The 14,147-nt window shown below is 42.0% G+C and overlaps 1 protein-coding gene across 1 annotated transcript in view; it reads right to left on the reverse strand.

Moving 5' to 3' along the window:
- Positions 1–8,804, reverse strand: part of LOC106578659 (dnaJ homolog subfamily C member 13) — a 72,002-nt gene extending 63,198 nt beyond the window's left edge. Inside the window, exons 1-2 of the mRNA XM_014157700.2 lie at positions 8,743–8,804; positions 952–1,032 (exon numbers count right to left, since the gene is read on the reverse strand). Coding sequence (XP_014013175.1) covers positions 952–1,032; positions 8,743–8,768 — 107 coding nt within the window. The 5' untranslated portion in view covers positions 8,769–8,804. The remainder of the gene's footprint in view (positions 1–951; positions 1,033–8,742) is intronic.
- Positions 8,805–14,147: the final 5,343 nt, after the last annotated feature.

Raw genomic sequence — 14,147 nt, forward strand, 5'->3', positions numbered from 1 at the left:
ACATGTAGACCTAGGCTATCTTTCACAGCATGATAATGCCATTCACAGAGCAGATATGCATATATACTGAACAGAAATATAAACACAACATGTAAAGTGTTGGTCCCATGTTTCATGAGGTGAATTAAAAACATTTGAAATGTTTGTACCAGGCAGATGGCAGACAGTGTGTATGGCGTCGTGTGGGCGATTGGTTTTCTGATGTCAACGTTGTGAACAGAATGTCCCATGGTGGCGTTGGGGTTATGGTATAGGGAGGCATAAGCTATGGACAACGAACACGATTGCATTTTATCAATTTGAATGCAGAGATACCGTGATGAGATCCTGAGGCCCATTGTCATGCCATTAATCCGCCGCCATCACATGTTTCAGCATGATAATACATGGCCCCATGTCGCAAGGATGTGTACACAGTTCATGGAAGCTGAAAATGTCCCAGTTCTTCCATGGCCTGCATACTCAGACATGTCACCCATTGAGCATTTTTGAGATTCTGGATCGACAGCATGCTCCAGTTCCTACCAATATCCAGCCACTTCGCACAGCCATTGAAGAGGAGTCGGACAACATTCCACAGGCCACAATCAACAGCCTGATCAAATCTATGTGAAAGAAATGAGGGAAATGGTGGTCACACCAGATACTGACTGGTTTTCTGATCCACGCCCATTCATTTTTAAGGTATCTGTGACCAACATATCTGTATTCTCAGTCATGTGAAATCCATAGATTAGGGCCTAATGAATTTTTGCAATTGAAACATTTTTGAAATTGTTGCATGTTGCATTTATAGTTGTGGTGCTAGACTAGTGCAGTAGTAGTTACAGCACATGGAGTAAGTACCTAACTCAGCCTAGCAGACCAGCTCCAAGGACAGAGAAAACTGTCATTCAACCAATTAAATACTATCATGGAAAGGAACGTTAGAATATGAGGTGCGCCTCTTACTTTCCCCTCCAGGAGTGTTTGGTGGTGTAGAAACAGGCCAAGTCTTTGTTGTCTTTGATGACATTCATCTTCTGGCAAGACCTGCAATAGAGGAGAACAAGGTCAAGGGAGACAGACACAAAGGGATGATGAAATAGGCTTTTTACAATCTTGCTTTAGTGTCACTTCAATGACTACATAGAGGTCAGAGCAGTGGCAATGGATGCCAGGCAACGTTAATTTAAGCAAATGGCAGAAAGCCTAGACTGGCCTACGGTCTGCAAATTCAATTACGCGTGAAGATCACAGGTCAGTGGGAGGGAGGGATTCCCGTCCTATTGCTATCTAAAGTAGTCATGCGAGTTGGGAGTGGAGAAGAGTACGCTGGATAACCAAAAGCTAGTTCCATTGAGAAGAAGTTACACAGGACCCACTCTGACCTTAAAGAAATGAATGCACATTATGTCACACACGGTCCAAAAATACTGCCCCACACAATTCACACTGTTGGATCATATTCTACACCTCACATCGAAATCCTTTTTGACACTCCCTGTGCTAGCTGGGAGAGTCCTGTGACCGTTGCGTCACAGCAACAAACAAAAAGCAGCCTTTGAGCCAATCAGATCAGCATACAAACAGAATGTGTTGGTCATCTTCACAAAACAATGAAGCCTGACACCATGACCAGAATGGCCACGTTGCATGTGTACATTTATTTTGCAACGCTCGTGCATGCATGTTATTCTATAATTTCATCCTAACTGCTCGTGCACGTCAACGGACTTCTGCGTAGTCAGGCTCTAAAAAATAACTTGGTTCTATTTGAGACGCTTGATGCGCTGAAAGTGCCACCTCTCCCATCTCCCAATTGGTTTCCTCAAGCATACTAACCCACGTGGGTGATTGAAAGATGAGCGAGGAGAGATTAATCAAAGAAAACTAACTAGGTTTCCCATGTTATCGGTGGATTAATTGTTGGAGTGGAGAACACACGATTTTGTATGACTCAAAATGGGTGACAATTCTACAAAGATCCAGCTAAAAAGATATACTTCAGTACATATTACGCCTTCCCTGTGGCTCAGTTGGTAGAGCATGGTGTTTGCAACGCCAGCATGGTGTGTGTGCAAAGCCAGGGTTGTGGGTTCGATTCCCACGGGGGGCCAGTACAACAACAAAAAAATGCATGAAATGAAAATTAAATGTATGAAATGTATGTATTCACTACTGTAAGTCGCTCTGGATAAGAACGTCTGCTAAATGACTAAAATGTAAATGAAAAATGTACTTGTGTTGAGAATACTAGACCTATGTGGATTGTAACTAAGCCATCATGCGCACACCACCGAAATCACAGAAAGTCACTACATAAAAACCAGCAACTTGTAGTAACTAGCAGACAGACAGAAACAAACAGTACAGTGAGACAGTAGCAGTAGACTAGTAGTAAATTGTGCCCAGAGAGCAGTAGTAACCTCTCTCTCTTGAATGCTGTGCTGTCAGTGTTACAGCTAACCCACGTGGGTGATTGAATTCAGTGTTAAATTTTAGTCATTTAGCAGACGCTCTTATTCAGAGCGACTTACAACCTGTGTCAGCCCTCTGCCCAGATCATCCTGGAAATAAATGACTGCTCTTTTCCTTCCTCTCCATGTCATCCTGCAGCAAGGAGCAGCGAAATAAGTCCAGTTTGACCCCAAGAGAAAAGTTGAACCCTTCTTCAATGGTAATATTAAATCACAGAGAAGTGTATCATACAAAGTTCCAAGGCAACGTATATGATGGGTGCTCTTCACTCTGAATCACCACTAACACATACTGTAACAAATCAGACAGGAGCTAGCTGACTAATCCTGATGTCAGCCATCAATCTTCTTCTGAAAGAGAACCAGAGTTAAAACCATCTAAGCTTATAGGAACATTTCTGAATCTGAGCACATCATTTTTTTTATGCATCAAACCCTTCCCCCTAATGAATTTAATCAAGTGCACACAGGTGGAATTTAACAATAGGGACCGACGTTTGCAATGGGCTTTGAGGTTACCACATGCTCTGCACTCCTCTCAAAGGCCATGCAGTTTAATTCTGTAACCGTGATGAGGGGTATAAAAAGCCAGCCCAGATTCCTGGATGTGGTCACGTGATGGCCCTTCCCAGCTTTTCCTGTGGATTAAGCTTGGGCAATATACCATTTACACCATATACCCTCACGGGGGCTGCGGGCTACGCCACTGCTTAGAACTATAAGAAATCTAAGGTGTGTCAAATAAATGATATCCAGCTCAGGGCTCCGTCTATGAATTTGGTTTACTAACTTACTAGCTAAGTGGCTAGATGTCAAGATCAAGCTTCATGGTTACAGCAGACATTCAATCCCCTCCTAGAGAAAGAGCAATTATATGTCAAATGTATGTGGACACCTGCTCATCGAACATCTCATTCCAAAATCATGGCCATTAATATGGAGTTGGTCCCCCATTTGCTGCAATAACAGCCTCCCCTCTTCTGAGAAGGCTTTCCACTAGATGTTGGAGCATTGCTGCGGGGACTTGCTTCCATTCAGCCAGAAGAGCATTGGTGAAGTTAGGCACTGATGTTGGGCGATTAGGCCTGGCTCGTAGTCGGCGTTCCCATTCATCCCAAACCATTTCTGTATGGACCTCCCTTTGAGCACGGGAACATTGTCATGCTGAAACAGGATAGGTCCTTCCCCAAACTGTTGCCACAAATTTGGAAGCACAGTATCGTCTAGAATGTCATTGTATGCTGTAGCGTTAAGATTTCCCTTCACTGGAACTAAGGGGCCTAGCCCAAACCATGAAAAACAGCCCCAGACCATTATTCCTCCTGCACCAAACTTTACAGTTGGCACTATGCATTGGGGCAGGTACCGTTCTACTGGAATCCACCAAACCCAGATTTGTCCGTCAGACTGCCAGATGGTGAAGCGTGATTCATCACTCCAGAGAACGCATTTCCACTGATCCAGAGTCCAATGGCAGCGAGCTTTACACCACTCAAGCCGACGCTTGGCATTGCACATGGGTATCTTAGGCTTGTGTGCGGCTGCTCTGCCATAGAAACCTATTTCATTAAGCTAAACAGTTCTTATGCTGACGTTGCTTCCCGAGGGAGTTTGGAACTCGGTAGTAAGTGTTGCAACCAAGGACAGACAATTTTTTACACGCTACGCGCTTCAGCACTTCCCAGTCCCATTCTGTGAGTTTGTGTGGCCTACCACTTCGTGGCTGAGCCAATGTTGCTCCTAGACATTAACACTTCAGAATAACAAACACTTACAGTTGACCGGGGCAGCTCTAGCAGGGCAGAAATGTAATAAACTGACTTATTGGCAAGGTGGCATCCTATGACGGTGCCAGGTTGAAAGTCCCAAGCTCTTCAGTAAGGCCATTCTACTGCCGATGTTTGTCTATGGAGATTGCATGGCTGTGTGCTCGATTTTATACACCTGTCAGCAACGGTGTGGCTGAAATAGCCGAATCCACTCATTTGAAGGGGTGTTCACATACTTGTGTGATAGATAGATATAGCGTCCCTTGTGGGCACATTCGGTAATACCATATTTTTCTGGATCAAAAAGGGGCTTTGGTGGTGGGTGTCGCAATGAATATATTTTCTACATACTTTATATCTGATGAGTCGTTTATGTTTACACTGAAAGCATTTTTTTCCATCCCAAAATAAAATAGTATTTCAATTTGCCAAGGGAGGATACAAACAAAATCAACAAGGCAGAGCAGCAAATGGATCGTATGCGGCCTCATACGACCTGTGAGGCAGTGTATGGTTTTTCCAAGCAGTGAGTGCCCAGTGCTGACTCCGCAGAGCCTCTCTGAATGCTGGGTGACTGTTTAACCTGCCTTCATGTGACATTTGAATGTGCAATAACACAAAATTATTGGAGTTCTGCACATGATTGAATGATAAATGCAAATGCTGCAGATATAACAAATGATGTAACAGTTATGGGAATAACGAGTCAAATCTTACAACCTTGAATTGTTTTTGTCTGAAAGGAACACAGTCAGCAAGCCAGGACCCTGGTGTAACAAACTTCTCCCAATGTATTGATCATCACTTGCTAGATTTGTCTTACAGAGCTTCCCTGGATGGCACATGAAACGGTTTGAAACAAAACTTGAACTTTGGGGAAATTCTGAGATAAGCCCAGATCATCAAAGGGGAAAATGCATGCATATAAATAACTGATGATAGCTAACATAACACTGTTACCGAGGAAGAAACACCTGGCTTTACACACTTGAGGTTTGAGAACTATGTGCCTCAACATTTCCACTGGGGTTCTTTCAATATTATCATTTGGGAATGATGCTGCAACTGTTAACTTTAGGGAAAAGGGTATTGTGATCCTTGTTCACCACAGTTGCATAGCATCCATGCAATCAATGACTAGGCCTAATGGATCTCAGCCTTTGTTGTGGATATAGGCTTGTGTGTCTGATTTACTGAAAATGGTGCTAGTGAGAATCAAGACACGGCTACCTTTAAAAGGTTACTTTCATCTTGGATAACGGGTGGATGTAGCTAACCTTATTTTGGTCTACAACAAATTTGATATTGACAGATATTGTTCCCCACATTAATTGTTGCCACTAACTTACTAGGACGCAAAATCACCTACACATAACGTTACTGATAACGCAGTAGCAAAATAATGTAGTAGTTAGAAGTACAAAAAAACAATGCATATGACAGCCACAACCAAGTGAGGTCAGCCTGACAATGTAGATGCTGCTATCAAATTCAATGTTTGATTACTAAATGTATTTCATAGTACATATCACACAGGTCATGACCAAAACAAGGCTCAACAAACACCTTGCTAGACGTATGTGAGTTTCCTCAACTCTACGATATAACGTTACATCTCGATGGAAGATATCCAAATTACATGGATCCAAGTTAAACTAACGTAGAGCTATGCTAGACGTTGACACAACTAACTTCCGTTAGAAAAACTAGTTAGATGCTTTCGTAGACACAATGAAAGATAATGTATATATGGGTGTCAAATTTGAAAAATAACTGCAGACTCACTTTAACCACACCCCGTATGCCAGCCGCGGTGTATTTGTCTTTGGTAACGTTAGCAAGCTAAAGGCTAGTAGGGCCACATTCAAGTGTAGCTCGAGCTGGCCAAGTTTGAAGGATACAGATTGAGACAAGACCGAGGAAAGACGGAAACCGAAATGGCCATTTCAGTGATGCAACTTGTAAATATCTCATGACAAGCGACGCCTACAACTGTCGCAGTGTTTGTATTTTATTTTTTATCAACACACACTTCAACTGGATGTGCTTTTCACCAGAGGGAAGCTAGCAAGCTGCATACAGTAGGTTAGCCATGCTAGCTAGCTTAGCAAGGGTACTGTGTAACTTAAATGGAGGAAAAGAGAGGTGCAGTCGCAGATTAATTTACCTGTATGTATGACCAGATTTGATTATTTTCCCGAACCTCAACCTCCGACCCTCCAAGATGCGTGGCTGTTGTGTTTCTGCTTTGCCAATCCGATGATGTTGCTGTTAAATTTCGCTCTCAATGCTTAGGATGCTGCCATATTCCTGATAAGCGCAAGCGCGAAACCTAGGTTTTGATTAATGTCAGAAGTGACTATTCGTAGCATGTTAGGAGGGCTTACTCAGCAGTTTAGGGCAATTAACGTTGCAGGTTAGGATAATTAGGTTATGGCTTGGAAAATAGTTAGGGTTATATGCACATTTTGACGTCACTTTACATCCCCGGCATCCCTTCCAGACATGACCCGAAACCTGTCTGTCATGAGTGTGTCAGCTGATTGGTTTGTCAGGAAGTAGCGCTTTCTAAGCGAAGTTGTCTATAAACCCAGATCTTGGATCAGCATCATACCAAAGAGTGTAATATCGCGTTCAAAATAATTGGGAACTCGGAAATCTCTGACTTCAGTGCGTTCTACGCCACTGGGAACTCGAAAAACGGTCGTCCAACTCGGAATTCCAAGTCTGAAACTCCGGCTTTCCGGTCTGAAGCTCACCAACGTCATGATTTGACGTCGTTTTTTTCCGAGTTCCCGTTTGTCTTGAAAGCACCATCTTTTTAGAGCTCCGACTTTCAGGCCTGAAGATCACTGACGTCATGATTTGACCTCATATTTTTGGGGAGTTCACAGTTGTCTTGAATGCACCATAAGCCTTGTGTTTTGAGAGCAATACATATACCGAACAAAAATATAAATGCAACATGCAACAATTTCAGAGAAATTAACATTAAATTATCTGGCAACAGCTCTGGTGGACATCCCTGCAGTCAGTATGCCAATTGCACACTCCCTCAAAACTTGAGACATCTGTGGCAAAGTGTTGTGTGATAAAGCTGCATATTTTAGAGTGGCCTTTTATTTTTCCCTGCACAAGGTGCACCTGTGTAATGATCATGCTGTTTAATCAGCTTTTTGATATGCCACACCTGTCAGGTGGATGAGTTATCTTGGCAAAGGAGAAATGCTCACTAACAGGGATGTAAACAAATTTGTGCACAAAATTTGAGATAAATAATTTTTTTGTGCATATGGAACATTTCTGGATATTTTATTTCAGCTCATGAAACATGGGACCAACACTTTACATGTTGCATTTATATTTTTGTTCACTGTATAACTGACCTTAAATCTGCAAATAAACAGTAAACCCAAAGAATTAGCAGAAGACGCCTTCCAAATTAAAAAGGTGCATCACTTTTCCTCTCTACCCGACCACCATATAATGTTATCTACAAATTACTTTTAATTAAATAATTTTAAACATACTCTACATTTTGGCACATTCACTCCCTGTCATGGTTTTCTCACAATTTCTGAGAATCAGTATAGTAATCACATGCAGACAGTGGTTTCATCTGTTATTTCTAAAGGGGAATAAAACACAGATAAGGCAAATACATGAAAAGAGACAGAATGGGACTGTATACTTTAATGCAAACCAAGTCAGCTTCATAATTGTTTTGCTTTTGTTGTTGTCCTCTGACAAAAAGAATCTGCAAACTTTGAACTGGTGCAAAATAAATGAAGTCTTTCCCACTACTGTTTTCATTCCTGAAACGGTAAAACGTATTTAATCAAGAGTGTTGTACCGCCCTCTATAGACAGCATCTTGACCCTACCGCTCAATGTAGTAACGGCAGGATCCACTACTCTATGTTGTCACAGGTAAAGGTCTAACACACATACAGGCTAGGATTGATGCCATCTATTTACAAATGAGTGCTATTTAAGATGCAATTGTATCTACCACCTGAAAAAGTAATACAGATATTAAATAAGTTGAACCCTCCATCACCTCCCTACTCTATTACAGTACTATTACAGTACACTCTGGTAGAGACCTAATTTGACTTACATATGGCGCAACAAATCTATGTCTAGATCACAAGAACGTCCTCCACAAATGTGCACTCCCAGAGCATAGATAAAGATGACAAAAACAGCTAAGTATCATGAAACAATAAAATGACATTTGTCTAGTTTTGACCTCAGTTTGTAGAACTCAGGTCAGTCACACTAACAGCCTTGTCAAACCAAATAGCTAGAGATAGCAAACCAAACATTTCTAGAATTGTGTCATGTGACAGACTCAGTGTAGTCAATCAAAGTACAGTTGGTCTGTAGTTCTCCAAATGAAGTTCTCTAACCAATACAACACAATTCAGCAGTGACCTGCCAGCCAGCTCCTCAAACCAAGACGATTGATTTTAGTGGCACCTGGGTCCCATACCATAAAGTGTGATAACTCACCGTGCTTGAATGTAGATGGGAAACATCTTGGCCTCTGTGACTGAGTGGCAAAGTGATGTTGAGAGTGGGACAGGGACACTGAGTGGTCACGTTATGAAGCATCTGATTCAGGGGCCTACCAGTAACCGTGCGCTGCCCATTAGCTAAATTGAATTATAGATAGACACAAGAGGAAAGGGGGGCATTTGGCTTCTATAGGATCCTGCAGAAACAAAATGTACATTGATAACTACAGGCTTCAGAGAAAAGAGGCAAGGAGGGAGACCGAATGAACTTTTACAAACTTTTTATTTGGTTCACATGGAGTCAAATGGGAATGAAAGAACACACATGTTGTTCTATTTATATAACATATTCATTTTTTATCATCAGATAAACAACAGATAAAGATTTTCCAATCTGCAACAAAAAGTTAATCTCCGGGGCCTGTAAAAGGGTCACCGATCACAGAATTAGCTGTGTTTCTTAAAATACCTTCAATGTGCTTCTCTGAGCCATTTATAAAAATAGGGCAGCGCAATATGCGTACACACATCATGAGGTCAACATGTCATGTAATAGGCCTAATGTACACTATCTTTATGTACCCTAATGTATTGTCATGAACATGTCATCCTTGAGCAATTAATTACACAAATTCAATGACAAAGTTTTATAAAGACCCTCAATGAAGTTAAAAGAGGTCATGTTCTTTTGTTTTAAGTTAGTGTTTGTTTGTTTTTTTGTTATTGGTAATGAAAATATATCGTATAAAGCAGTATATATTACTGGCAAATTGCTCATACTGTATATACATAAACATAGTGTAGTATTTCTTTCTGATTAAAAAAGAAGAAGAAAGCCAGAGAAAGAGTAGAAAAATAATAACATCTGAGATTAAATCTGATTGAATGTGATGCATCCTCTAACTAAGTAACATGTAGCATCATCACCTAGCTCAACCCCCATACACATTGACTTAGTTGCTGAGACATAAAGACACTGATTACACTGGTTCCTGGACCCCCTGACTGACAGTTGGCCTGACCAATCTGTCTTCAACTCTCATCAAATTGCACTGGCATGAATACTACGGATACACGTATCCTGTGTGTGTATTTGTTTTCTCTCCTTCTGCCATAGTCACAGGTGGCAGTAATCAGTCGCCAATCAGTCGCCAATCCCAAGACACACCTGCTCCGTTTCGCTTACCCAATCACATCCCCTTTCCCTTGGTTTAAAAACCCAGTCAGTCTCTCTCTCCTTCTCTCTTTGGATTGAGCCATCTCTTTTGTTTTTGCGCCTACATGTCACATTTGTCCATTATTATGTGAGTATGTATAGTTGTGGTGTATGACTGTTTGTTTGTTGGTAGGAAAAGGAGATACCAAGCCAAGTCACCCATGGGCATACATTACCCGTAGGAAAACTGTCACGAGAATTTTCAATCCCAATGATAATAACTAACAATCAATAAGCTTTGACCAATCCCCAAGGTTTGTAAGACACTGGGTTAATAGTAATTAGTCAAAGACTCAGCTTCTGCAAAAGGTTTGTACAGTTTATTCATGAGAACGTTCTGAAGTCCATAATACAAAGACACCCATTTTATAACTCACTCCCTATTTACGCACATACCTCCACACAAACAGTAGATATCCTATGCACATACATACACACGAACAGTAGGTGGGTTGTATCCCTCCCCAGAGTTCTCACCACTGTTTATCACTACCCAGCGCTGTCAGTTCCATTCCCCGAAATTAGAGGAACCTTGAAAATGACTCCCTGTCCTATCATAAGTTTCTCAGAGTTCTAGCCAGGTCGGGTCAAACACAGTTGAATTGTTCTCGGTATTTTCTTAGACACACACACACACATTTCTATCCCTCACTTCTCTACCAAACCTTATTGGACTTACATTTAATACTTTAATCATTCATTATACATGCTACATAAACTAATAATCACTAATAGTTACGTTTTCAGGGTAGAATTCTTTAATCATTACCTTTAAGCATATAATTCCCGTATCAAAAACTTTGTCTAAATACCCTAGTTAGAACTGGGCGGACCACCCACTGCATTTTATTGGTTAGTTAGCTAGCTGTTCATGAAGCAGGCTAGACTAGGTTAGTTTAAAAAATATATATTTATTAGTTCTTTCCTTGGGTCCAGCTCAAGGGGTAATGGGTATAGTGGGTAACGATATTGCCAGAGGAAAGGTGGTACCCGTATTGGATAAAAGTGACCACTCTCTCTCCAATGAGCTGGCACAGAATTATCCACATGTGTTCCCCGCTTGTGCTGTCACTCGTGCTCAGGCACAAGTGGGTGACGTGATAGATTTGTCAAACACTGTTCTGTTCAAAGAGTTTGATCAAGAGGATGGGTTGTGTGCTACCTCTGGGAAGCTGATCCCCTCTGACAAACAGCCCAGGGAAGAATCGAAGTATATTGAACTTATTGCTGATGCAATACAGTTACCAGTCACTCGTGAGCAGCTGATTGCTAACCAAAAGGTTAACAACAAGCTTGCTATATGTTTTTCTAGGGTGGTCTCATTGGAAGAGGTAAAGAAGAACAACATGGCTTACTTCATTGATGGTAATCTCCTCATGCGTAAATGGACATCCCATGTTGATGTCCATCAACATGGGGAAAAAAATGAAGAAGAAAAAATGTATGAAATGTATGCATTCACTACTGTAAGTCGCTCTGGATAAGAGCGTCTGCTAAATGACTTAAATGTAAAATGATGCGGGCGGAGATTGGAATGCTGTTTATCAAACAGTGATTTCTACAGCCTTTCGATAAAATATGTTATCCCTTGCTCATGATCACCAGTGGTCCGGTCATTTAGGAATCACCAAGACTTATGATTCGGTTCTTCGACATTTCTTTTGGCCAGGTTTAAAACAAGATGTGGCTCAGTTCTGTCGGACATGCCACACATGTCAGATAACAGGAACACCAAATCAGGTTATTCCTCCCGCTCCTTTGTCCAATACCTGTCATAGGTGAACCATTTGAACATGTGGTGGTTGATTGTGTTGGACCATTACCGGAGACAAAATCGGGTAACCAGTTTCTGTTAACGGTTATGTGTATGGCAACAAGATACCCCGAGGCCATTTCTCTGCGAAGAATTACAGCTCCGGTAGTGAGTAAAGCCTTAATTAAATTCTTCACGAAATTTGGGTTACCTAAGGTGGTACACACTGATCAGGGTACCAATTTCCTATCAAAGCTCTTCAAGCAGGTGTTAAAATCCTTGTCAATTACGCACCGTGTGTCTAGCGCATATCACCCAGAGTCTCAAAGTGCGCTTGAACGTTGGCATCAGGCACTGAAGTCTATGCTACGTAAATATTGTTTGGAATCTGAGAAAGATTGGGATGAGGGAGTTCCTCTAGTTTTGTTTGCTGCTCGTGAAACTGTACATGAGTCCCTAGGGTTCAGCCCGGCTGAACAAGTGTTTGGTCACACAGTGAGAGGACCAATGAAAGTCCTTAAAGAACAGTTTTTGTCCCAAGAGTTGTGTGCGGGAGATGAGAATGTGTTGGACTACGTTAGTCGCTTTCGTGAGCGCCTACACCAAGCCTGTGCTCTCACAAAGGAAGCTCTGTCTTCCTCACAGAGGAGTATGAAAAGATACTATGATAAACAGGCTGTTGCTCGTCCACTACAGCCAGGTGACCAAGTTCTGGTGTTATTGCCTGTTCCAGGGTCTTCACTGTCAGCTCGTTTCTCTGGTCCTTGTTTAATTGAAAATAAATTAAGTGAAACTGATTATGTGCTTCAAACTCCTGATAGAAAACGCCAATCTTGTGTGTGCCACATTAACATGTTGAAAGCATACCACACCCGACCCATCACCCAGTTAGATAGTTCAAAAACAGTGGCAGGTACTGCTGTTTCCTTTGCTTCTGCTGCTATGATAGTGGGCTGTCATATTAATGATGTTGATGGAGATGGATTAGAGTTGCGCAATACTCAGCAGCAGTGCGTTAGATTGCCCAACTCAGAAATGCTGCTGTCTCTCCAGTCAGGTCTGGTTCATTTAACGGACGGACAGGCCGACAATATTGTGAGGCTACTACACAGTTTCCCATGTCTCTTTAATGACGTTCCTACTCGCACAAACGTGTTGGAACATGACATTAATGTTGGAAATGCTGCCCCTATCAAGCAACACCCATATCGTGTCAACGCTTCTAAGAGGAAGATAATGAGGGATGAGGTGAGATATTTGATGAAGAATGACCTGGCTATGCCAAGTTCAAGCCCTTGGAGTTCTCCTTGCATTCTGGTTCCTAAACCTGATGGTACATCCAGGTTATGTACGTATTATCGAAAGGTAAATTCTGTCACAATGCCAGATTTGTTCCCGTTACCCAGACTGGACGACTGTATCGACACTGTTGGTGCTGCTACTTATGTAACTAAGTTAGACCTCTTAAAAGGTTACTGGCAGGTTCCGTTAACCTCACGAGCTTCTGATATTTATGCCTTTGTAACCCCAGACAAGTTCCTACAGTACTCTGTCATGGCTTTTGGGATGCGGAATGCACCAGCCACTTTCCAACGACTGGTTAACTCCATATTAGCTGGCGTTCCCAATTGTAGTGCATACCTTGATCTAGTGATTTATTTGTCTGAGTGGTCAGATCATGTTAACTCTCTAAGGGTAGTATGTGAACGTTTGGCAGCTGCTTCTCTAACCCTGAACTTGGCAAAATGCGAGTTTGGGAAGGCCACTGTTACCTATCTCGGCAAAGAGGTCGGCCATGGACAGGTGCGCCCTGTTGATGCCAAGGTCTTGGCTATAACTGCATTCCCTGCACCTACCACCAGACGAGAGCTACGCCGCTTTTTAGGGATATTTGGCTAATACCGTAGTTTGTGCAGAAATGTCTCTGCGGTAGTTGCTCCATTGACCGATTTGCTCAGTCCGGCTAGATTGTTTGAGTGGTCCCCTGATTGTCAGGTAGCTTTTGATACTGCTAAAGCACTCTTATGTAATACCCCTGTACTTGCTGCTCCGGATTTTGAACGACCGTTTAAACTTGAGGTAGATGCTAGTGCCAGAGGTGCTGGTGCTGTTCTACTGCAGCAGGACAAGAATGGAGTGGATCATCCTGTTTGTTATTTTTCTCAAAAGTATAACAAATGTCAGGCTAACTATGCAATCATTGAACAAGAAGCTCTAGCTTTGTTGTTAGGTCTGCAATACTTTGAAGTATATATTGGTTCCAGTGCCCTACCAGTGATAGTATATACTGACCATAACCCCTTAGTGTTTCTCCACCGTATGTACAACCAGAACCAGCGCCTTATGCGTTGGGCGCTTATTGTGCAAAATTATAATTTGGAGATCTGCCACAAAAAGGGTTCTGATAATGTATTGGCAGATGCTTTGTCTC

The sequence above is a fragment of the Salmo salar genome, chromosome ssa19 (genome assembly GCF_905237065.1).
Source record: "Salmo salar chromosome ssa19, Ssal_v3.1, whole genome shotgun sequence".
NCBI classification, from domain to species: Eukaryota; Metazoa; Chordata; class Actinopteri; order Salmoniformes; family Salmonidae; genus Salmo; species Salmo salar.